The sequence below is a fragment of the Elephas maximus genome, chromosome 5, assembly GCF_024166365.1.
Source record: "Elephas maximus indicus isolate mEleMax1 chromosome 5, mEleMax1 primary haplotype, whole genome shotgun sequence".
Classification (NCBI taxonomy): Eukaryota; Metazoa; Chordata; class Mammalia; order Proboscidea; family Elephantidae; genus Elephas; species Elephas maximus.
Window position 1 is genome coordinate 40,446,817 of NC_064823.1, and position 26,450 is coordinate 40,473,266.

At 38.8% G+C, this 26,450-nt stretch overlaps 1 protein-coding gene across 1 annotated transcript in view; it reads right to left on the reverse strand.

The window, feature by feature from the left end:
• Window positions 1-26,450, reverse strand: part of ENPEP (glutamyl aminopeptidase) — a 125,436-nt gene that overhangs the window by 65,004 nt on the left and 33,982 nt on the right. Inside the window, exons 4-7 of the mRNA XM_049885523.1 lie at window positions 10,125-10,245; window positions 7,513-7,667; window positions 6,948-7,061; window positions 2,493-2,627 (exon numbers count right to left, since the gene is read on the reverse strand). Coding sequence (XP_049741480.1) covers window positions 2,493-2,627; window positions 6,948-7,061; window positions 7,513-7,667; window positions 10,125-10,245 — 525 coding nt within the window. The remainder of the gene's footprint in view (window positions 1-2,492; window positions 2,628-6,947; window positions 7,062-7,512; window positions 7,668-10,124; window positions 10,246-26,450) is intronic.

The window sequence follows — 26,450 nt, forward strand, 5'->3', positions numbered from 1 at the left end:
GAAAAATACCAGTTGGTACACCCCTGTACCTCATCTTCTAAATGCCACATCCTCTGTAGCTGTATTTCTCAAATATCTAACAGGTGAAGAGAAATGGAGCGCCCTTCGTAGCACAGTGGTTAAGCGCTCAGCTGCTAACCGAAAGGTCACCAACAGTTCAAACCCACCAGCCGCTCTGTGGAAGAAAGACAAGGACACATCAACTGCGCCCTGAGGTATAAAAACAGTGGCTAGGACAGTCTTGGATAACACCTTTTAGGGAACCTTCTACCAAAACAAATCTTAAATAGAGCACAAAAAATCCACATACTTTCCACTTATCTTTTTTTCTATTGGTGCTCTGGTGGCACAGTGGTTAAGCACTGGGCTGCTAACCAAAATGTCGGCAGTTCGAATCCACCAGCTGCTTCTTGGAAACCATATGGGGCAGTTCTACTCTGTCCTACAGTGTTGCTGTAAGTCGGAATCCACTCCACTGAAATGGGTTTAAAGAGAAATGGCCATTGATGTAGCGACGTGAGGTTCAAGTAATTATTGTACTTCATCAAATGAACCAGTAGATGGGGCTTTACTCATGAAAGAGAAACTCAGAAAATGTCAGAAAAAAACACTTTCTGTGAAGAATAAGGAAATAAAGTAGTTCCAGGATAAAATCCTGGTTACTCATTATACATATTTCCATACTTTGGAAAAAAAAAACTATATTTAGTAGAGGGAAGTAGGTAGTTGAGGAATTATCTGGTCAAATGGTTTCCTATAAAAAAATAATTTAGGCACAAAATCCTCTTCAAAAGTGGTCTCATTTGATTTCCTTTTGTCTGAAGAATTTAATGAGTACTTCTGCTCTCTACTTTCTTTCCAGTGTTATAAAATTAGTACTAAAATGTACTATTTATAAAACTTTAAATCAGTCTTCAAATAAATGACCAGAAAAACATTGCCTCCCAGTTAAGATAATTATTATAGTTTTTACAGTAATTTATTAAGTATTCTAAATTATCTTTGCACCTAGTAGAAGGCTAAAGACTTGGAAACATTTAATTTTGACCTAATATCTTAAACCCATTGAATATCTAGTACTCAGAAAGAAACTGAATTGATGAATATGAAGTTTCTTATGTAGAAAAATTATAGAATATGCTATTAGGAGATTACAAATTTTCATTTTAATAATAATAGTAAAAAGAAACATTGACAATATGATAGAAAAATGAGTAAAAGAAGCCTAAAAAGGTGTCATGGAAGCAGTATGAGAGGGAAAGTCAAAAAATATGATTCTGTAAATTTCAAATACTAAGATATGGAAAGCTTTTCACAGAAGCCAAATTTATCTAGTATTTTAATAATTATACTATTTTTTGACTTAAATAAAACTTTAGGTATCTTGTTGTTATTGTGTACCATCGATTCTGGGCCAACTCATAGGGACCCTATGTGACAGAGTAGAACTGCCCTATAGGGTTTCCAAGCCTGTGATCTTTGCAGGAGCAGATCACCAGGTCTTTTCTCTCACAGAGCTGCTGCTGGGTTCAAACTACCAACCTTTTGGTTAGCAGCAGGGTATTTGACCAACACGGCACTCTTTTTTCTCCCGATATCTACCAGGATAAACAAACAAAAATATTAGTTTGAAGTAGCTACTGAGCAACTCTGTGTAGTGAGTAAACCATGTGAGAGCTGACGTACCAATGACTAAGGTACTGTAAATTATATGCATATGGCTACGGATTGTGTTCAGAGAGGAGGCTACAGGAGATGTTGAGAAAGAATTGGTAACAGCTTTCTACACTATAAATTTTCAGCAACTTTTTATGGAGTTGGAATGGATAAAATGTCACATCTACAACATGCTAAAAAGTCATCATTAAATCTTATCTAAAAATCTATAAAAATAAACTGACTTGGATTTAAAAGTTTATGTTGTTGTCAGGTGTTGTTGAGTTGGTTCCAACTCACAGCAACCCTATAGAACAGAGTAGAACTGCCCCGTGGGGTTTCCAAGGAGCAGATGGTGGGTTTGAACTGCTGATCTTTTGGTTAGCAGCTGAGCTCTTAACCACTGAGCCACTAGGACTCCCAAAAGCTTACTGGGGACACTGAATGATTCTACTAGAAAGGGTATCCACATCTACGGCATTCTCACTTACCAATGGAAAAGGTCAACCGTCTTTTAAACAAGTGTTTAAATAATACAATTCTAACTTTGACGCTTAAAGTCTAAATATCCAATAATCAGGTTGAGAACAGTTATAAACAAAAGTGAAAAGAGAACATTTTATAAAATCTGATTTGAAACCCCATGGCAATCACTTGCATTGATCGGTTCCACTGCAAAAGACAAATTATTGAATATTGAACACTCAGGGTAAGCTCTACATGGTTTTTCCACAGCTCTTTGAGATACACTAACCATTCTTACTGTTTTTAAGCATTTGCTAAAAGAAAAGCCACTAAACAGGAAGAAGTTCAAAACAATGTCTTATTTTTCCCACCTTGTTATAGGATATTCCATCAAATACAGATGTTATTTCGGCAGGGGTTGTCACAGTGACAACAATTGGGTGTGAAGACATCAAAGAGTCATCCTCTTGTACAGGTAATACATCTTCATTCAACATCTGGTCACGCTGAAATGGCAAAATGAAACCAAAGCAATAAAGTACTTCCTTTATACTGGCTCATAGTTTAATACATCATCTATATAATAAAAATTGGGGGAAAAGTAAATAAAAACCACTCTTCCAAATTGTTCGAAAACACATTAGGTTCCCAAACTAACCATATTTTTCACTGTCCGGTAATTTCATGGAAATCCTGGTGGCGTAGTGGTTAAGTGCTACAGCTGCTAATCAAAGGGTCGGCAGTTCGAATCCGCCAGGCACTCCTTGGAAACTCTGTGGGGCAGTTCTACTCCGTCCTATAGGGTCACTATGAGTTGGAATCAACTCGACGGCACTGGGTTTGGTTTTTTGATGGTGATTTCATTCCCTTCTTCTATGTATAACAGCTTCAATCTCTCCCTCTAAATGACAGGCCTAGAATACACAAAAGTAAAAACCAATCCAGTGGCCTGCCATGGAATCAGTTCTGACTACGGCGACCCAATATGTGTCAGAGTAGAGCTGTGCTCCACAGGGCTTTCAAAGGCTGATTTTTTGGAAATAGATTTCCAGGCCTTTCTTTCTTCTTAGGCATCTTTGTGTGGACTTGAACCTCCAACCTTTCAGTTAGCAGTGGAACACTTAAACCGTTTGCATCACCCAGGGACTCCTCCAAAACCAAAAACCAAACCCGTTGATGTCAAATTGATTCCAACGCCTATCGACCCTAAAGGACAGAGTAGAACTGTCCCAAAGGGTCTCCAAGGAGCAGCTGGTGGATTCAAACTGCTGACCTTACGGTTAGCAGCCGAGTTCTTAACCACTTCTAGGGACTCCTAGAAGACACAAAAACCCATTGCCGCCCAGTTGATTCTGACTCACAGTGAACCTATACAACAGGGTAGAACTGTCCCATAGGATTTCCAAGGCTACAATCTTTATAGAAGCAGACTGCCATATCTTTCTCCTGAGGAGCAGCTGGTGGGTTCAAACCATCACCTTTCAGTTAGCAGCTGAGCACTTTGAATGCTGTACCACCATTGCTCCTCTAAGAGGACAAAACCATCTTTGAATTCAGTTTCTGCTACTTTAGTGTGACTCTTCGATACTGCCAAACTTTTCAAGCACAGTTTCTGTTTCTGTACGATGAGAATGATATTGCCTCACCTGTTCTTCTGAGAATTAAATGAGGAAGGACGTAGAAGTGTCAGGTGTACAGCTGATGTTCAATTTTCTTTTTCATATCAACTTGTCTTTGGAATTTGGAAGACTCACAATTAACGAAAGAATTAACAGAAGGTAATTTTTTTTTTTTTAACATTAGCTTACGCTTGAGTTCTACTATGCATCCTCTCATTCCAGCCCGAGGTTTTGTCAGTCTAACAGAGTGGTTGAGAGGTCTCACACTATAGTTGGGCTTTTTAGGTTCCTAGCTCGGTTTTTCTACTTCTAGCTATATAAGTCCAAGCAAGTCCCTTTGCCCGTTAATAGGGATAATGATGGATCTCCTTTTTCTGAGCTGTGCAGAGGATTCGAGGAGGTAATGCATGAAAAGTATCTGCCATAGTACCTGGCCTACCGTGAAAACACAGCACCTTAGCTGTTATTATTACTCTCATCCTTAAACAATTAGATTCTAAAATCTAGGTCCCTTAAATCACTACTAATTTAAAAAAAACTAGAAAATTTATTAGTTCTACTTAATTAAAAATATTTCCAAAAGAGGAACACTCTATTTTATTTTTAGTTTTCCACTTTTGTGGCTTCCATTTATAAGGAGCAAGATGTTATTGCTAAGTAATGTCTGACGATCAAGATACTTTTGACCTGGATTTTGTTTTTAAGAAGCGGTTTAGGAAAATAGAAAGAAGCCTGTTCTTGATGACAGCAAGTTTGACTCTAGTCTTGGTTTTGGGCTGCCAATTGTCTATGTGACATTGGGAAAGTTATGTTACCTCCCTAGGCCTCAGATTTTTCACTTGTGAAATGAGCTATTTATTATATGAGATACCACTATGGTATCGGTCAAACTCTGGTACAGTGTATCTTGATTTATCTCTCCCCACCCTGACCAAACCCTACATTGGGAACTTCTTAAGGGCAGGAAATGTGTTCTATTCATTTTTGGGTCCTCTCTAGCATTTGATGACTGACTGATTGGACTGACTGGCAGACTGACTGACTGAATGATTGTGTTAGACCATGTGATTAAAGTTTCCTTTAAAAACCGCATACCAAATTGTTCTGGAATCTAGTCAGTGTTTTTTAAATAAATGTTATAATTTATTAATTGATACCCAGGGCATTTTGATATAAGAAGGGCATCAGGCCATTTTAGAGAAGGAAGGGCAAAATAAATCTTTACTTATAATGTTTCAATAAATTATGAAATCAGCAATTTTCAATGCAGATCAGTATTTCTCAGTTGGGGGAGATTTTGATGCCTAGAGGACAGTGGGAAATGTGGAGACAACCTGTTCGTCACAATTGGGGTGCGGGCGCTACCGACATCTAGTAGGTAAAGGCCAGGGATGTTGCTATATATCCTACAATACACAGAACAGCCCGCCACAACGAAGAATTACCTGTCTCAAAATGTCAATGGTTCCATGGTTGAAAACCCTGATGTAAATTAAAATATTTAAAGAAGTGATTATTGCACAATAGCTTTTTCACCTTTTAAAATAGGTTATGGAATTTTGGGGCTTAGCCTTAGGGAAACTTGAGGCTTAAAGCATTTAACAGTGTCTTTTTATTCTGTCCCAGGAGAGGGCAGTAGTCTACACAGTACATTACCTCCAATTCCCTACTTTCACACATCTACACAGCATGCATTTATAAATACAAACAGATAAGAATACTTACATGATCTAAATATAAATAACAAACAGGCCTACTGTCACGGATTGAATTGTGTCCCCCCCAAAAATGTGTCTATCAATTTGGCTGGGTCATGATTTCCAGTATTGTGTGGTTGTCCTCCATTTTGTGATTATAAAGTTAAAGATGATTAGGGTGGGATTGTAACACCCTTACCCAGGTCACATTCCTGATCCAATGTAAAGGGAGTTTCCCTGGGGTGTGGCCTGTACCACCTTTTATCTCTCGAGAGATAAAAAGGAAAGGGAAGCAAGCAGAGAGCTGGGGACCTTATACCACCAAGAAAGCAGTGCTGGGAGTAGAGTGCTTCCTCTGGATCCAGGGTCCCTGTGTGGAGAAGCTCCTAGTCTAGGGGATGATTGATGAAAAGGCCGACAAAGAGAGAAAGGCTTCCCCTGGAGCTGACACCCTGAATTTGGACTTTTAGCCTACTTTGCTGTGGAGAAATAAATTTCTCTTTGTTAAAGCCATCCACTTGTGGTATTTCTGTGATAGCAGCAATAGATGACTGAGACACCTACCTTTCTGAAAAAAAGTTCTGTAGGTTTGATATAAGCTTGAGAACTTCAGTTTCAGGGCCCTTGTGGGCACAGCGAATAATAATAGTAATTGTACATACATCTCGGAAGCTTTTAAGCTTATAAGATGGAGAACAACGTTCTTATTTGACAGAGAAGAAAACTGATTTAAAGAAGTTACCAAACTTGCTCTAGGCCACATTCCCTGTCACACATTTAAGAAATCATGAGTCCAGTGATTTCTGCCAATCAAGATAATTTTGACTTTGATTTTGTTTTTAAGAAGTTTAGGTAAGTAGAAAGAAGCCTGTTCCTGGTGACAAGAAAGTTGACTCTAGTCTTGGTTTTGCTACCAAGTGTCTGTGTGACATTTGGAAAGTTATATTACATCCCTGGGCCTCAGATGTTTTACCCATAAAATGAGCTGTTTATCATATGAGGTGCCACCATGGTACTTGTCAAATTCTCTTACAGTGTGCCTTGATTTAACTGATCCTTTCCATGACCAGACCCCAAATCTGGAACTCCTCAAGTGCAGAAAATGTGCCCTTATCTCTTCAATGCACAATTTCAGCAACCTTTTTTTAAGGTAAGTAGTTTACAAAGTGAGGATTAGAAATTTTTCAGAGAGTTAGTACCTATTGTTTTGAACACAGAATTGGCATTTTCTAAGCCAGCTATTTCTTTTTTCTTGCCTTGCTACATGTTCTTAAGTAACTCCATCAAAGAAAATCCCAGATTGTGGTGGTCATTTGTTCTCCAGGCATCGAATCTACGTGAGGTGTAATTCTGCAGGAGTCAGCTGACTCTACCCCATCCTCACAATGGAATTCCCAAGTAACCACTGCACTGGATCCCCTGACTGAAGACCCTGCTCATAGTCCAAAGGCTCCAAACTACATTGTACAAGGGAAGTAGAGATTCTGGAGTTTGTGTGTCCAGGGCTTACCATTTGCCACTCTTTTTCTGCATGTTCTACTCCCAGGTACTCGAAGAAGGAAGCAAATCCTTCATTTAGCCACAAGTCATCCCACCAGTCCATGGTCACAATATTTCCAAACCACTGAAATTATAAGCAATAAGAAGGTAATTAAATTATCATGCTTACAGTAAATAGAGAGGCCTAGAAAACTTCAATACATTTATTTGTTTATGTACATTTTGTCAAGTGTGACACAGAAGTGGCCGGCATGGTACTTGGCATTCATCTCCTGCTTTATTTCTCTTGATTGCTAAATGACCTTAAATTCTCCTTAGCTCATTGCCTTTATTTAGGTATTACTTTTTTAGGAGTATATAAAGTTATGTGAACGTCTCCTGTGTATTTATTAGAGGCAAAACAATGTGTTTTAAAAGTTGTTTACAGTAAATGTTTATTAGCACTATGGAAGGCTTTCATGGAGGATCTTCTGAGTTGGATATTTGTATTTGCTAAGTTGTAATTAATTTGAATTATTCCTGTGGTCTTAAGTTACTTTTTAAAACTAACTGATATGATGGCCAAGATCCTGTACCTGATGCACAATTTCATGGGTAACCACACTGGCCACCCTCTGTTGGTTAGAAGAGGCTGATTCATTAGGGTCATAAAGCAGGTTAGTTTCTCTGTAAGTGATGAGGCCCCAGTTCTCCATAGCACCGGTGCCAAAATCTGGAATAGCAATTTGATCTATGGAAAAAGAAAGAGTCCAGTGAGAAATACATTCTTTCCATTTGTTCATAACATTTCAACCAAATTAAGTTGTTTGGATGAATGTTTTTAAAAAGGCTTAAAATAATTTCATAGAGTAAAAAACAGTAGTTTATTTGTGCAGATTTTTCACTCCTAATGCACTCAAAATTTCCATGGAGCCTTTTCTGTTGGTTCCAGATATTAATGGGACTTCCCCCTGCCTCTAAGAAGGATACTAATGGCAATGCTTTTTTTTTTTTTAAGGCCTTTATACTTTATAATTTTATGTTTTCTGCTCCTCTCTGTACTTCATTTTCTCTAATTTTTTTTTCATGATTTTCACTTAGGTAAAACAGAGCATCTGTTTTTGGAATAAGCTGTGAAGAATAAGAGAACAAAATTTTCAAATAAGAACTTGCAAGTACAGAGCTTCTAAGTGTACAGAAATAGATTTCTACCCAAGGGTACAGAATATTGGATAATATATAAATTCTACTTTTTTTCCTTGTTCTACACAATTTGAGGTCAACCTGATTCCCTACCAATCTAATAGCTTATGTCCCACTTACATGTATTAAATAAGTTGAAGAAATATGGATTGACTATATTCTTTCTAAATTCTCTTCCAGATTTAAAATTTTGGGTTCTAAGAGGGCTTTCTCTTCCTTACTTTTGCTGGGGCCTATAATAGTAGATATAATATCTGATAGGAGGAGACTGTGTCCATCAGTTCTATATTAAATTTCAGTGCTCAACTTGTTAGCAGACAAAATATAACTTCCCCAGTTAATGAACTAAGGTCAAAATGTATTTTTTTAAAATAACTACATATGATTTAAATGAGGCATTTAAATGAAAATCAATTGAGTTTTCCTTTACCATCTAAGAAAAGGCTTCTTCTTTTTGGTTAAAAGAAAGATTCTTAAAGGTTTTTTATAAAAGAGTGAAAATGGGTATATCTTAAATGGAGGTCAAGATTACAGCAGTAGTTTCCTTTTCATGGTATCTTCATTAGTAGGGTTGGTTACTTTGTCACTTAAAAGGTAGATAAATATTCATTCCCCCAAGGGCCAATATTTTATGTATTGCACGTAATACTTAAACAAAAGAAATTTTTATAACCTCAGTTCTTTGGTGAGTGTTGTCATTTATAATTATCTCCAGCACATTTTACTTTTTTGAGTATAATAAGTGCAAGTGTTATTTCTAAGGAAATGCTAAGATAGAGTCAACTCTGACGGGGTTGAAAATGCATATAAAAGAGTTAGAGGAAGAAGGAATGAAAAAGGTGGAGGAGGAGACAGAGAGGAAGAGAAGAAAGAACTAAATTTGTTAGAGTCCACTTTCCAAGGTAAACTGGGTGGTACAAGTGAGATAAAAGGGAAAAAGACTTTTAGGTTAATGTGCTTAATATTTTATTAAATATTATTCTGGTTTTAATGAAAAGTTGTTTCTCTTTCAATCTCCTAAAATGGTTGTTATGCAATTAAAAAAAAAATGGAGCTGCTGTCATCGAAGAGAAAATGCAACGTCTACAAACTTGTTCAGAGCCATCGCTGTTTCCATGCAGAGAATGTGGCATCCAATTGTTTTGCATAGATAATTGATTAAAGTAAAATAAGAAACAGAATTAGGGAAGGCAATTGTTGGTTAGTTTTCCTGCTGCCTGTATTTCATTCTTATAGACATACATATAGGTTTTATCATTAAGATGATGATTTGCTAACCACCACTCAAGCTCGGAAACCCTGGTGGTGTAGTGGTTAAGAGCTACGGCTGCTAACCAAGAGGTCGGCAGTTCGAATCCACCAGGTGCTCCTTGGAAATCCTATGGGGCAGTTCTACTCTGTCCTATAGGGTCGGTATGAGTTGGAATTGACTCGATGGCAATGGGTTTGGTCTTTTTTTTTTTTTTTACTCAAGCTTATTAATAATATAGCATTTCTGCTCTTGATAGAATTGTCATATTCACACTGTTTTGAGCATAGGCTTACTTCTATTTAGAAAATATTTATGGAAGGAGCACTAGTGTTTCATTTTAACTGCTGGAGAATTTAGATGTAGTCCAGTTCAACAATGCAAAGATTGGAATCACATAGAACTCTTATAGCATCATTTATTCTGTTATCTTCCAAACTATTGGTCTTAAGGAGGCAATATAAGCTTCTGAGAACTGTGGTGATTTAAAAATCAACTGATCTAGATTGCTCTTCTGGCTCCACCATTGTCAAGGTCTGTAGTTTTGTGCCTATCTTTTAATCTTTATTTGGAAATAGAGGACTACTCATTTATCAGATGAGACATTATTCTCAGAGACTCCAGAAACAACTAGCTGGATCTTTCAGCATCTTTGGGATGATCATTGAATAATGATGATATAATTGGAGGAAGCGAGTTAACTTAAGTAAAAACAAAGGCAATATTAAAAATAAGAAAATAAAACATGATTCTTACCTAATTTAGGAAGAGTATACTCCATAGCAAAGTATTCTTCAAAATAATCAAACACACTTTTAGTTATGTTTAAAGCATATACAGCTGTGTGCTTTTGCTCTGGCTGGACATAAATAGTGAGCTATTAAACAAAACACAAATTTTCAGTGAAATGTATTCTTTATTTGGATAAAACAAAAACTATGATACATGAATAGTGGAAAGAGGTTGGACTTTGGAGCCAAATAAACATATTCTGGCTTAGAGTAACTATATGGTCTCGGATAAATCACTTCACATCTCTGAGACTCATGTGTAAAAGGGCAATAACACTGCATATGTCCCTGAGTTATAGTAATAACTATAGATAACATAAGACATAATACCTGATACAGTAGATATTTTAAAATGGTATTTTTTTCTACTGAGAAGGCATATTGTCTTCTAATGTCTGTTTGTCTATCTATCCACCCATCTGTTCATCCATCCATCCATCCGTTCATCCGTCCGTCCGTCCATCTGTCCTTCCGTCCATTCACCCACCCACCCACCCAACTTCATCTCTGTGTAATTTATCTTTGAGGAAATGAAGTCATGTGATTTTTCTAATCTGGCAAAGTCTCGGATACATGTTTTCTTCCACTTGTGCTGTTTCATTCAAAACAGCATTCGAGTCGATTCCAACTGATAGCGACCCTATAAGACAGAGTAGAACTGCCTAAAAGGGTTTTTAAGGAGTGACTGGTGGATATGAACTGCTGACCTTTTGGTTAGCAGCTGTACCTCTTAACCACTGTGCCACCAGGGTTCTGCTTTTTTAATCAGTGCTACCCAAATTACTTTTTTGGTATTTTAACTTTTTTACTCCCAGAGCCTAAAGTATAATGATCCAAAATTTCCTTGGGAAAGAAGCATCTTGGTAAGGTACATCAATTCTCTAAGTTGTTACTATTTTGTGCCCCTTTGACATAATTTATAAATCAAACCAAATATAGAATTTTTTTTCAATTTTAAGCATGAAAAAAAATTTTTTTTTATGACATTATAAAACATTATCAGGAATCCTCCTAAATACAGTATTGTGCAAGCAGGTTTGGTCCCTGGATTCTAGGACATAATTATGCACAAATATGCCATAGGTGTATAGGCACTTCTAAGTATGTGAAAGAGGAAAAGGTGCTTCGAACAACTTGCCTCTGCTAAAAGGTTGTGAGAGATTTAAATGAAACATACCTGCTGGACTAAAATCTGATTGAAAGCCCTCAAGCATGAGATGCAGTCATTTGATAAGCACAAGACTACTTCCTTAACTAGACCAGGTGACTCAAGATTAAAGAAAAAAAGGAATAAAGAAAATAAAGAAATGAATTGCTAGTTTTGGCACTCATTTAGGCACACATCTTGAGCGATCTTTTCTTAGAAGTGAAGAACAGTGAAAAGATCTGGTAATTTAAAGGACAAGTTCTGAGGAGCATCCCTTAAAGAACCAGCACTGCATCAACTGTTCTCACATCCATTGGGTAACAGACATTCTTTCCTTATTTGCATAAATAAACATGTCTTTACCTTCATCCCTGAAGGCAGCACAAGTCACTCAATTATTAATGTAGCATTCTTTGAGCTGTTTTTATTTTTTTCTTGCCAGAAGTGGTGATACATTTCTTCACTGCTCTCCTAACCTCTTTGTGAACAATGACATGAAATTTCCAGGGAGTTAAGTGAACCTAAGATTCAATTGGTGGCCATTGTAAATCAAAGGTAGTCCCATTTAAAATCAAAACCATCACGGTTATATAAGATGACTATGTTGTAAACTGAAACTCTCAGAATTTTTCATCTGTGAGCTAATTAGTATGTCAAAACTCAATCAGATTTTCTACCACATCTGTTCTCTACCATTAAAAATGTCAGGAAGAGCAGCTCCTCCCAACTCTTCTGTTGTCTCCAAATTCTGTGCTTTTGTGCTGTACACAATGTTTGAGGAGTTATGTAAGTGAACCAAAGATGGCCTCTGAGTATTGGCCCTGAATTGTTTATTTCTTCATAATAAGCTGAGATTTGTTAGCCCAAAAGCCCACTGGTGCCAAACTAAAATTTCTACACAACTAATTGCTTTTAAAATAGCCCAAATAAGCATTTTTTAGGCCATTTAAAGCCTGCCTACATTGCACATCCTACAAAATTGCACCCAACATGTGCTAGATAAATCCTGCTGCTGTTCTTCGGAGATCACAGACCCAAAGACGTCACCTAGATACATAAGCACTCCACCTCTCTCCTGGGTGTTCTCTGGCCCTATTGCCCTCATGGTGGCTCACCGAGCTGCTTGCTTTTGGAAGGTCTCCTGCTTTGAGGGACTGCTCCCCACATGCAAACTGTTAACACATGAGCCTGAATAGGTTGTTGTGCAATATTGCCACCTTATATTCATACTGTTTTCCTTGATGAGCCCTAAAATTCCTCAAACTCACTACAGGAATAGAAAGAGAAGAGAAACAAGAAGAATATAAGAGTGAGGCCTTCTACCATAGGTGAAGCCACGGGGAGGAGAAAGACACTGTGTGCACTTTCTACCAATATCTTCTTATTTCCTATGCCAGTAGATCGACCACCCTTAAGCAATAAGTTTCTGAGACAATCTAATCTCCTGCTGCCTTCACTCATCCTCTGCTCTGCTCTGCTTTTCCTGCTCTCTGGCCTCATCTTCAACATGTACTCTGTCTGCATCTCCCTCCCTTTCCTCTGGACTTTAGTGGAGATGATTAACTTTCCTCCATTATCTCTACTAAGTCTTGGTGTTTCCATTCCTGACAAACTTCAGTATGTTACCCCTGAACTATCATCACATTTTAATAAAAACTGCTACTTCTCTTGTTTCTAGTTTACATGCTAAATTTACTCAGATAAAATTTTGATTTATTTATTTTTTGTGTGTAGCGGATGTATTGTAATAACGTGAAGAATGGAGGTATACATGCAATTGTTCTTTACCCTTTAAAGAAATTATATATGCCCTTATTACTCGTGTACTCCATAGAAGGCTAAACATAATGTGAAGTTTATAAGGCATCAAGAACCTAACTTCTATGCATAAAAGTTTATACAGATCACTTTTTAAAGACAGTAAGTTTTCTAAGCAAATTAAATTACATTGACATCTAACTGGTAGACACCATTAGTCTTGTCTCAAAGCATTGAATCTACTGAACTAGTAGCAGTTTTTAACACCTGGTATTTCTAAAACCTATATTGAGCTGAATATTCTTTTGGAAGGTGTGATATATCTGCTTTATCGTTGTTGCTGTTGTTGTTTTATATATATTAGGTTCCCTAATTATATTGGAACCTAATATATTCCCTAATTATATTGGAAGGCTTTTAGTGTTCTTAATATCGTCCCTTTCATTCAAGTGTCTCCAAGAATTTCAGAGATAGGATGTAAGTCTATGAGAACTGATTTATGGTTGGTTACTGCCACCCTTTTGTTAAACTTTATACATACATTACTTGACAATAATGATTAGGTCCACTAAGTGTATCTCCCTTAGAACAGCTTAATAAAGCCATGTACCATCTGTCCATTCAATGATTATTTATGTCTCTGAAACCAAAACCAAGTAGAAAGCTCAACAATGTAGTTAATATGATTAATTCTAAGTCTTAGTGAGCTCCTACAATTTGCCAGGTAAGATGATAAGGATACAATATTTCTTTCACTCTGCACACCTTACTTATTCAATCTGTATGCTGAACAAAACATCTGAGAAGCTGGATTATATGAAGAAGAATGGGACATTAGAATTGGAGGAGACTCATTAACAACCTACAATATGCCGATGATACAATCTTTCTTGCTGTAAATGAAGATGAAGCATTTACTGATTAAGGTCAAAGTCCACAGCCTTCAGTGTGGATTATATTTAAACAGGAAGAAAACAAAAATCCTCACTAGACTGATAAACAGTATCATGATAAGTGGAGAAAATACTGAAGTTGTCAATGATTTCATTCTGCTTTGGCCAACAATCAACGCCCATGGAAGCAGCAGTCAAGAAATTAAAAAATGTGCTGCATTGGGCAACTCTCTGCAAAAGACATCCTTAAAGTTTTAAAAAACAAAGATGTCACTTTGATGACTAAGCGTGCCTGACCCAATCCACAGTCTTTTCAATTACCTCAAAAAGTAGTTGGACAATGTAAAAGGAAGACCAAAGGAGAACTGATGCACTGAAATTGTGGTGTTGGCAAATATATATTCAATATATACCATGGACTTCCAGAAGAATGAACAAATCACTCTTGGAAGAAATACAACCAGAATGTTCCTTAGAAGCGAGGCTGGTGAGACTTTGTCTTGCTTACTCTGGACATGTTATCAGGAAAGACCAATCACTAGAAAAGGACAATCATGTTTGGTAAAACAGAGGGTCAGCAAAAATGAGGGAAACCCTCAATGAGGTAAATGGGCACAACAGCCTCAACAATGGACTCAAACAAACCAATGGTCATGAATATAGCAACAGGACCCGGCAATGTTTTTTTCTATTTTACATAAGACTGCCATGCGTTGGAGACGATTAGACAGCAACTAATAACAGCAACAACACACCAACCCTACGAATCTGATAACATTATTAATAATACAGTATTTTGCAGCACTGATGATTAACCCCAAATCTCTTGTCCAAATCTCACAATCCCTTATCCACAATTATAAATCCAAAGAGCTCTGAAAAATCAAAACCTTGTACTTAAGTGTAAAGCAAAATAATTTGGCAGCATCAGTTGACCTGAACTGATAGGAAGCTTTATATCGTCTTCATTTTTCTAACTATAAAAATGCTCCTTCAGAAATAGCATAGTGTTTGATTACGAGGTGCTGCCTCAGATCTTGCTGAAGTTACTCTATAATATACAGTATTATATAAATTGGCCCTAAGTTGTTTACTTTTTCATTGCGAGCTGAGATTTTGTTAGCCCAAAAAAAGCCCGCCGGCACCAGGCTGAAATTTGTACATATCTAATTGTTTTAAAAATAACTCAAATAAGCAGATTTTCAGTCACTTACAGCCTGCCTGCTTTACCTACCCTGCAAAACTCTACCCAACATCTGCTAGCCTTAGATAAGATAAAACCTGGTAGTTTTAAGGACCCCCAGCTTTATCTGTCTTTTGGAGTTCTCTGACCAAGAAACTCTCCACCTTGCTGCTCTCTGACCAAGAAACTCTCCACCTTGCTGCAGGACGCCATCGCAAAGATGTACCTAACCATTCCCCTTCCCCATGGCTTTTGATGTCCTCTTTCCCTTCTGGTGGCTCCCTGTATCATTAGCCTCTGGAAGACCTCTTGCTATGGGGGACCATACCCTGCATACAGCTGTCAATGCATTAGTCCCAATAAATAGCTTGTTGTACAACACCATTTCATGGTCACATCTTTATTCTTGATCAGTCCTAAATTCCCCCAAACTCACCATAAATAATATTTGTACCATATTATCTTTCACAATCCAAAAATTCCTGAATTCCAACATACAACTACCCGCAAGGGTTTGCGTTAATGATATAAACCTGTATTTAGAATTTTGGAGTCCCTGAATGGTGGGAAATTTTAACACACTCTGCCGCTAACTGAAAGATTGGAGGTTCAAGTCCACCCAGAGGCTCCTAGGCCTGGTGATCTATTTCTGAAAAATCAGCCACTGAAAACCTTATGGAGCACAGTTCTTACCCAGTCATATATGGGGTTGCCGTGAGTCGGAGCCAACTCTACAGAAAATAATAAATGTAAAACTTTAGAGTTTAAAGGAGATTTAAATATAAACTTCCTTTTTTTTTTTATTGTATTAAAAAAAATCAAAACCAAACCTGTTGCCGTCGAGTCGATTCTGACTCATAGCGACCCTATACATAGGAAAAATGAGGTCTAAAGTCACAGCAATTATAGGCAGAACTGATACTAGAATTCAGTCCAAGGTTTTTTTTTTCTTACTATGTCATACTGCCTCTTTTATCTACTTTTAAGACTGAAACCTGACTTTCCTTAGTCGAGAAATAGAGATAACAACAGTACCTATCTCATAGAGTGATTGTGAGAATTAAATAAGTAAATGCATAAGCAGTGCTTGACACATAATAGTTTTATGCCTTCCATCAAGAGTACTAGTATCATTAGAAATAGTATATTGAATTATTAAGCTATGTGATTTCTTTGTCTGCACTTATATGTAAGTGATATCCATATTGTGGTATCTGTGTTGCCATTAGGAGAAATCAGGGGGAAAAATCAGCGCCAATATTTTGCCTTCCAAAATATGCTCTTGATGTGCACACAATAAATTTGAAAGCCAAAACCTTTCGATTTGTAAGAGCCTGGTTGGAAAGGATTTTAGCAATAAAAAAGGAAGGCCAAGGGATAAAGGAAAGCAAACCACACAGTTAATCTATAACAACAGGTTGGAAAGAGAAAGGGAAGGGTTCCTGGTGACCCTGTCTCAAAAAAAAAAAAAAAAAGAAATGAAATCATCGGAGCCAGGAAGAGGTGCAGGAAGGTTGGTGGGGTAAGACACTGGAAAGGCCTGGTTGAAGTCTGAGTTGAGGGCATGAACTTGTAAAGACCTGTGAGCAGAAAAGTGTGAGGATCAACAGATTTCCTGCCACTGTTGCTACCATTACCTGGATCAGAAGCTGGGCCAGTACCTGCAGGGTTCCCACCACCCACCAGAGAGTGCTGTCTGTTGAGGATTTTCTATTGATAAGGATGATCATGCATCCAGGTTTTCCTAGGACTGTCACAATTTATGCCCGTTGCTTACCTGTTTACGCCTCTTATCCCCGCATAATTAACAACACCTCCTCAATTATTTGTGAGAGTCTCTGGGGGGTGCAAACAGCTACTAACCAAAAGGTTGGTGGCTGGAACCCACCCAGCAGTACCAGGGAAGAAAGCCCTGGTGATTTGCTTCTGTAAGATTACAGCCAAGAAAATTCTATGGAGCAGCTCTATTCTGTAACACATGAGGCTGCCATGAGTCGGAATAGATTTGATTTCTGTTATTTATATTTTATAAAGGATAACATATATGGTTATTCTACCTATCGACAGCAGCATGCTTTTCTACTGCTGATCATCCCACAGAAGCTCATCTCTGAGGTGTTGGTCAGTCTCATCTGATCTGCTCCAAATGACATACCCCTTTAAATGGCCCAAGACCCTTGCAGGGCCTCTAAAACACAAGGTGAGACCCTTGACACTCAGAGGGATGGAATGACCGCGAAAAACCTGAAAACTACACTTGAGTGACGCTGGACAGTAGCCACCACATCTCTTTCACATATGAATCATTGTTGTAATTCACTGTGTCTTGTCTTCCCAGCTATATTTGCAAGCTTCTCTGAGGTACAGATTGTATTTCACCTCCATCAGGATTTAGCATACTCCTTTCACTCATAGTAAGCACTCAGTAAAGATTTAAAAGATAATCTAATTGAAAGAACCTCTGTTTTTTTTTTTTTTTTAACATTATAGGTGGCCATGGTAAGAAAGAGAAAATAATTTTATATAGTTTTTAATTCTATTAATGCATAGTTAAGATAAAACCAATTGCTGCAAAGTCCATTCTGACTTGGAGATCTCATGTGTGTCGGAACACAACTGTGCTCTGTAGGGTTTTCAGTGGCTGTGACCTTTCGGAAGTAAATTGCCGGGCCTTTCTTCTAAGGGACATTCTGCAAAATTTCTGACCAGTACTCTTCAAAAGCATCAAGGTCATGAAAAACAAGGAAAGACTGAGAAACTATCACAGAAATGAAGGAGATATCGTGATTAAATACAATGTGGTATTGTGGATTGGATCTTGGGACACATAAAACTCATTAGTGGAAAAACTGGTGCAATCCAAATAAAAGTTGTAGTTTATTTAATAGTATTGTACCAATATTAGTCCCTTAGTTTTGAGAGATACCTAATAAATGGTTAGGTATGATGTTAACATTAGGGGAAGTTGAGTGAAGGTTATATGAGCACTCTCTTGTATCTCTGCAGCTGTACTGTAAGTCTAAGATTATCTCAAAATAAAGAAAGTTTAAAAATATATCCCTGAGTACTAAAGCTATGTTAGTTTTTTTCACTAAGACTTTTTCTATGTAGGGAAATAAGTAAATAAAAATCCATTGTATATATACTTCCTACTCCTGACTGATCTTTCTCATCCAGATAAACAACGGACTAAGACAGAATCAAGTAAAAAAACATAGGCAAGTAAGAAAGATACATTCACAGCTATAATTATCCAGGAATCATCTTGTAATACTCTTTGGAAGAAAGCACAATATAATCTCTTTTACTGAGTTATTAGAATTCACATGGGTATGAGATAAACCTAATTGAATGCGTTGAAATATTCTCCAATTGCTCCTATTTACACATCCTTCTTTACAAAAGACAGAGACCAAATGCCCCAAAGAAATTCAAAGCCTAAATATAATTAACTGTCTCTCAAGAATAGACAACCCTTGTCATTTAACTTGTCCTGAATTTAGTTCACAGAAGACTGCTGCAAAATAAAACATTCTGGAAAAATTACTGAGGTGGTAGGTTAAATGTATCTCAGACAGCATCAACAGTCTAAAAACTTAAAGTTATTTCATATATGGCAAAATGGATAACTTGTCTTTTTTTCTACTGCATTTTCTGTCCAAATTTTCTATAATGTGTGTGTACTAATTAAAAAACAAAAATATATTTATAGTCCATAAAACATTTATAATTTTGTAAGGTTATAAAACATATTTTATAATAAGCACAAAATATGTTTATAATTATAAATTTATAATTTAATAAACTTATAAAGTAAGTTCGGGATTGGAAAATGAATTGTGATTTATCTGAATGGAAAGCTTTATGCTCAACTATTAGGTTAAGAACATGCTAATTGGGGCCATTGTTTTATGTTTTATGGCTCTTACAAGTATACAGAAGTGCAATTTTTATCCATAACTCAAGAGTTAGTTCAATAATTAAATATTAATATAATTTCTCTACCCTTTATACATTTCTTTTTTTTGTCTTTGCTTGTTTGTCCTGGGGTGAAATTCAGTAATTTAATTTACTTTAAAACTCTAACGCAATCAACTAAACCTCAAAAAGGCCTCAGGAGTAGATTTCTTGCCAAAACAATTGTAAGAAAATTCCTGTCATCCTTGGCTGGACTCAATATTGTCTTGTTGCTAAACTCTTCAAGTTACTGTTTTTTATTTTTTTTTTTTAGTATTGAATCAATGTGTAATGCAACTAATCTTCGAAAAAGGAAATATGGGAGGCAGAGCCCACATGGCACCCTAGACAGATGCATCATGCTATCCCTCTGCAGCAAAGACCCAAAAAACTAAGTAAAACAGATACAAACATCAATCCTGGAACTCTAAGCATCAAATGAAGGGATAAAGAACTAGATCAAACACCAAATGGAAGAAACAGAAGGAAAACAGAGAACAAGGAGTCAAGGCTCCCTGCCTAACACCACACAGCAACAACCTAGGACAGGGAGTATAGGAAGGTAACTTCATGCAGCTCCCAACAGAAGACAGAGCACTCACTCCATATGCCACCTCAACCCCTTCCTGCTGGATCATGCCACACCATTGCAGGAAGGGAATTATTGGCTCACTGCAAGACAAGCCCTCCCCCACCCCCACACACCAGCTCCTGCCAGCTCCTGTTGTGCCATTTTTTTTTCTTTTCCCTTTCTTTCTTTTCATTCTCCCTCTCACCTAGCCCCACACATCACTTCTACCCCTTCCTGCTTGGCTACACCACACTACCATGGGTAGAGAGCCACTCACCTGCCACCACCTTGAGTCCGTCCTGTCCACACCCACTGGCTCCACTGTGCCATTTTTTTTCCCTTTCCTTTATTTATTTCTCTCTCCCACCTAGCTCTGAACCCTACCACTACCCCTTCCCACTGGGCCATGCTGTGTCACCTTGGCTAGAAAGCCACTGGCCCACAGCTGTCCTGGGTCTCCCCCACCCCCACCCGCTGGCTCCCATCGTGCCATTTTTTTTTCTTTTTCCCCTCTCTTCCTTCTCTTTCTCCCTCCCACCTAGTCCCATATGCCACTTCTACCCCTTCCTACCAGGCCATGGCACACAGCTGCAGGGAACCACTGGCTGGCCACTGTCCTGGGTCCTGCCTGTCCCCACTCACCTCCACCCACTGGCTCCTGCCATGCCATCTCCCCCCCCTTTCTTTCTCCCTTCCACCTGGCCCCATATGCCACCCCTACCCCTTCCCAGCAGACCACACCACACTGCAGTGGGTAGAGAGACATTGGCCTGCCACCAGCACACGTCTGCCCCGCTCCACCTGCCGGCTCCCACCACATGATTTTTTTTCTTTTTCCCACTCTTCCCTTACTTTCTTCCTCCCACCTAGCTCCATACCACACCTCTACACCTTCCCGCCGGGCCATGCCACACTGCCACAGCTAGAAAGCCACCAGCCTGCTGCCACCCCAGGTCCACCTTGCCCTGACCCAGTAGCTCCCACAGCACAACATTTTTCCTTTCTTCCTTTTCTTTCTCTTACCCACTTACTCCACACTCCACCTCCCCCCTTCCCACCTGTCCACAATGCTCTGTTGTGGCTAGAGAGCCATCAGCCTGCTGCTTTCTACCTCAAACCTAACCGCATATACCACCCACCCCATCTCACTGGTCCCCAGGTCTACCCAGCCCCCATCCACCAGCTACCCCTTTTTTTTTCTTTTTTCTCTTTTCTTTCTTCCCTCCATCTAGCCCAGTATGCCAATTCCCCTTCCTGCTGGACTTTGCTGTGCCACCACAGCTTGATCATCCCCAGCTCAGGCCTGCTGCCATACCAGGCTGGTACTGCCCCTCCCCTCCCACCACTTGACCAGTGGCTAAACAGAGGAAAGCAAGGCTGTAACACTCCCTGTATGACACCCCTGCATATCTGGTGAGGGGCTGTGAACACTCCCACACCACTGGATCAACATCAGGAGGCAGACAGCACCTGCCCCGTCCACCCTCAGAAACCTCACCAAACCAGTGTACAGCAAAGAGGGCTCACCCTGCCTGCTGCTGTCTGTCCCACTCGGACAAGGTGGTGAGAGCTATCATGTCCACAGATGAGCAAACAGCAAAGCATGCCTGGTCCACCTGTCCTGACATATCAAAACAAAGCTAAGAAGCAGGAAGGAACAAATGAACATACAATCAACAAATAAGGAAAGTAATAGCTAATGTCTCAGAAACAGTAGAAACCTCCGAAACATATTTTAAAAAGCTGGACAAGATGGCTCCAGCAAGTAACCAAAATAATCAGATGAGCTTTTGGTATAAGAAGAGTCAGTGGAACCAACTGATATGGAATTCAAAAGACTAACATTTAGGGCTCTCCAACAGATTAGGAAACAGATCAAGGAAAACGCAAGCAAAACCAAGGAAAAAGCTGGCAAAATCATGGAAAACGCAGACAAAACCAACGAAAACATGGCCAAAATCAAGGGAAACATAAACAAAATGATAGAAGAATTAAGGAAAGTAATCCAAAAACAAATCACCAAACTAAATAAGCAATTAGAAATAATACAAAAACAGCAACTAGAAATCCAAAATATAAACAAGAAAATTTCAGAAATGGACAACTCAATAGAAAATCTTAGGAGCAAATTTGAAATAATGGAAGACAGAATAAGTTAGATTTAAGACAAATCCATGGATACCACTTTGTTTTGTTTTATGTGGGACACAATCAAAGAGACATACCTTAGACACAAAGACATAAATATATTAAAAATCAAAGAATGGAAAAAATGTACTTCAAGCAAACAGTAACCAAAATACTAACCAATACTAATCTCAGATAAAATAGAGTTTAAGGCAGAATCAACAATAAATGACAAGAAAGTACATCATGCAGGGATTAAACGGACAATCCACCAAGAAGACATAACCTTAATAAATATCTAAGCACCAAAAAACAGGGCTCAAAAAATACATAAAACAAACTCTAACAGCACAAAAACAGAAAGAGACAGTTCCATAATAATAGTAAGAAACTTCAACATACCAGTCTCGGTAAAGGACAGAATATCTAGAAAGAAACCCAGCAAAAATACAGAAGATCTAAAGGCTAAAATCAATCAATTTGACCTCATAGACATATATAGAACATTCCAACCAACAGCAGCAAAACCAACAGCCAACATCTTTCTCCAAAGAGAGAGGCTGAAAGCATTCTCCGTGAGGATGGGAACATGACAAGGATGCCCTTTATCACCAGTACTATTTAACATTGTGTTGGAAGTCCTAGCTAAAGCAATAAGGCAAGAAAAAGAAATAAAGGGCATTCAAATTGGAAAGTAAGAAGTAAAACTATCCCTATTCACAGATGATATGATACTGTACATAGAGAACCCCAAAGATTCCACAAGAAAACTACTGGAACTAATAAAATGATTTAGCAGAGTAGCAGGATACAAGATCAACATACAAAAATCAGCTGGATTCCTATACACCAACAAAGAGAACTTTGAAAAGCCACTAAGAAGATAAAATACTAAGGAATAAATCTAACCAGTGACATAAAAGAACTATACAGAGAAAACCACAAAACCCTATTGCAAGAAACCAAAAGAGACCTACCTAAATGGAAAAACATACCATGCTCATGAATAGGAAGACTCAACATTGTGAAAATGTCAATCCTACTCAAAGGAATCTACAGATACAATGCAACACCCATCCAAATAAAAACAGCATTTCTCAACAAGATTGAAAAACTAATCACCAACTTTACATGGAAAGAGGTCCCAAATCAGCAAAGAGTTATTGAAGAAAAAGAACAAAGTAGGAGGCCTCACACTACCTGATCTCAGAACCTACTATACAGTTACGGTAGACAAAACAGCCTGATACTGGTACAACAGACACATAGACAATGGAATAGAATCTAGAACCCAGATGTAAATCCATCCACCTATTTTTTTTTTTTTTTATGGTTAGGTGATCTTTGACAAAGGACCAAAGTTCATTAGATGGGGGAAAAGACAGCGTTTTTAACAAATGGTGCTGGCAAAACTGGATATCCATCCGTAAAAAAAAAGAAACTGGAACATACACAAAATGAAACTCACACCATACACAAAAACTAACTCAAAATAGATCAAAGACCTAAATATAAAATCTAAAATGATAAATATCATGGAGAAAAATGGGGACAATGCTAGGGGCCCTAATACATGGCATAAATACAATACAAACCATAACTAACAATGCACAAACACCAGAAGGTAAACTAGATAAACACATGCTCATCAAAAGACTTCACAAAAATAGTAAAAAGAGAACCTACAGACAGGGAAAAAATTTTTGACTATGACATATCTGACCAGGTGTAATCTCTAAAATCTATATAATACCTAAATAACTCTACAACAAAAAGACAAATAACCCAATTAAAAAATGGGCAAAGGATATGAAAAGATACTTAACCAAAGAAGATATTCAGGCAGCTAACAAACACATGAGGAAATGCTTGCAATCATTAGCCATTAGAGAAAGGCAAATCAAAACTACAATGAGATACCTTCTCACCCCAATATTACTGGTACGAATAAAACAAAAACAGAAAGTAACAAATATTGGAGAGGTTGCAGGGAGGTTGGAACTCTTATGTACTAATAATGGAAATGTCAAATGATACAACTGCTACAGAAAATGACATGGCACTTCCTTAAAAAGCTAGAAATACCATATGATCCAGCAATCCCACTTCTCGGAAATATCCTAGAGAATTAAGAGCTGTCACACGAATAGACACATGCACACCATGTTTACTGCAGCATTATTCACAACAGCAAAAGATGGAAACAACCTAAGTGCCCATCAACAGATGAATGAATAAAAAATTATGGTATACACACAATGGAATACTATGCAACAATAAAGAACAATGATGAATCTGGAAAACATTTCACAACATGGATGAATCTGAGGGGCATTATCATGCTCGGTGAAATAAGTCAGTCCCCAAAGGACAAATATTTTATGAGACTACTATTACAAACACCCAACAAAAGGTTTACACATAGATAAAAAAAAATCTTTGACGGTTACAAGGAAGGGAAAGCAGGGGAGGGAAAATCATTGACTAGATAGTAGACAAGTGTTAACTCTTGTGAAGGGAAAGACAACACATAATATAAGGGAAGTCTGGATAACTTGATCAAGGCAAAGCCATACAAGCTTCCTAGACACATCTAAACACCTTTGAAGGACTGAGTTACTGGGGCCGAGGGCTGGGGACTATGGTCTCGGGAGACATCTAGGTCACCTGGCATAACAGAGTTCACAAAAAATAAAAAAATAAAAAGTTCTACATTCTAGTTTGGTGAGTAGTGTCTGGTATTTTAAAAGCTTGCAAACGGCCATCTAAGATACATCTACTAGTCCCATCACATTAGGAACAAAGGAGAATGAAGAAAACTAAAGACACAAGGAAAATATTAATCCAGAGGACTAACGGACCACATGAACCACAGCCTCCTGCAGCCTAAGCCCAGAAGAACTAGCTGGTGCCAGCTACCACCACCAACTGCTCTGACAGGGATCACAATAGAGGGTCCCAGACAGAGCAGAAGAAAAATGTAGAACAAAATTCAAATTCATAAAAAAAGACTAGGAGGCAGAGCCAAGATGGCGGGCTAGGCAGACGCTACCTCGGATCCCTCTTACAACAAAGACACGGAAAAACAAGTGAATCGATCACATACATAACAATCTACGAACCCTGAACAACAAACACAGATTTAGAGATGGAGAACGAACTAATACGGGGAAGCAGCGATTCTTTCCAGAGCCTGGAGCCAGCGTACCAGTCAGATACGACACAAGCACAGAGAGCTGCTCCACCCCCCTGAACTAACCCCGGGAGGGAGACCAGCCAGTTCCGCGGGCGGCGTGGGACGCAGCCGGTAGAAGTCCCCGGGAGGCAGTGACTGGTCTTGGAGCAGGAAGAGCAGCGTCCCAGCCAGGGAACCATCTCGCCGGGATTTGGACTGGACGCAGGTACGGCATAAACACGAAGAACTGCTCCACCCCCCTGAACTAACCCCGGGAAGGGGACCAGCCGGGTCGCGCGGGCGGCGTGGAACACAGCCGGTAGCAGAAGTCCCCGGGAGGCAGCAACTGGTATTGAAGCGGGGAGAACAGCGTCCCAGCCGGGACACTCAGTCACGGCACAAGCACGGGGAGCTGCTCCACCCATCTGAACTAACCCCGGGAAGGGGCCCACCTGGTTCGCGCGGGCGGCACGGCCACGCGGCTGGAGGGACGAGAAGTCCCTGGGAGGCAGCGACTGATTTTGGAGTCGAGAGTGCACGGTCCCAGTAGGGGAGCCTTGACGTTGGGCGTGGGGCTGGAAGCGGAGGATCTGACCGTGACTCCAGCGGGCCAGACCCCCCGGGGGCAATCTCCACACAGCCAGCACACATAGGCGACGCGCCTGCGGGAATCTCAGATATAATAGTCACTCCAAGCAAGACAAGCAACTCTGGCTATATTCTGAGGTGCTACTCTCCTATCTCTCTGTTCCCTCCCCCACCCTCCCCAGGCGGCTTCATTAACATCCGAATAGCCTGAGCCAGAGGGAGAACTCTGATAGGGGTCTTACTGCATTTTTTTTTTAGCGGGTTTTCTGGAAAAACTAGTTTCCCAGTGATGGCTCGGAGACAACAATCCATATCAAACCACTTAAAGAAGCAGACCATGACAGCTTCTCCAACCACCCAAACAAAAGAATCAAAATCTTTCCCAAATGAAGATACAATCCTGGAATTATCAGATACAGGACATAAAAAACTAATTTACAGAATGCTTAAAGATATCACAAATGAAATTAGGATAACTGCAGAAAAAGCCAAGGAACACACTGATAAAACTGTCGAAGAACTCAAAAAGATTATTCAGGAACATAGTGGAAAAATTAATAAGTTGCAAGAATCCATAGAGAGACAGCATGTAGAAATCCAAAAGATTAACAATAAAATTACAGAATTAGACAGCGCAACAGGAAGTCAGAGGAGCAGACTCAAGCAATTAGAATGCAGACTGGGACATCTGGAGGACCAGGGAATCAACACCAACATAGCTGAAAAAAAATCAGATAAAAGAATTAAAAAAAATGAAGAAACCCTAAGAATCATGTGGGACTCTATCAAGAAGGATAACCTGCTGATGATTGGAGTCCCAGAACAGGGAGGGGGGACAGAAAACACAGAGAAAATAGATGAAGAACTCCTGACAGAAAACTTCCCTGACATC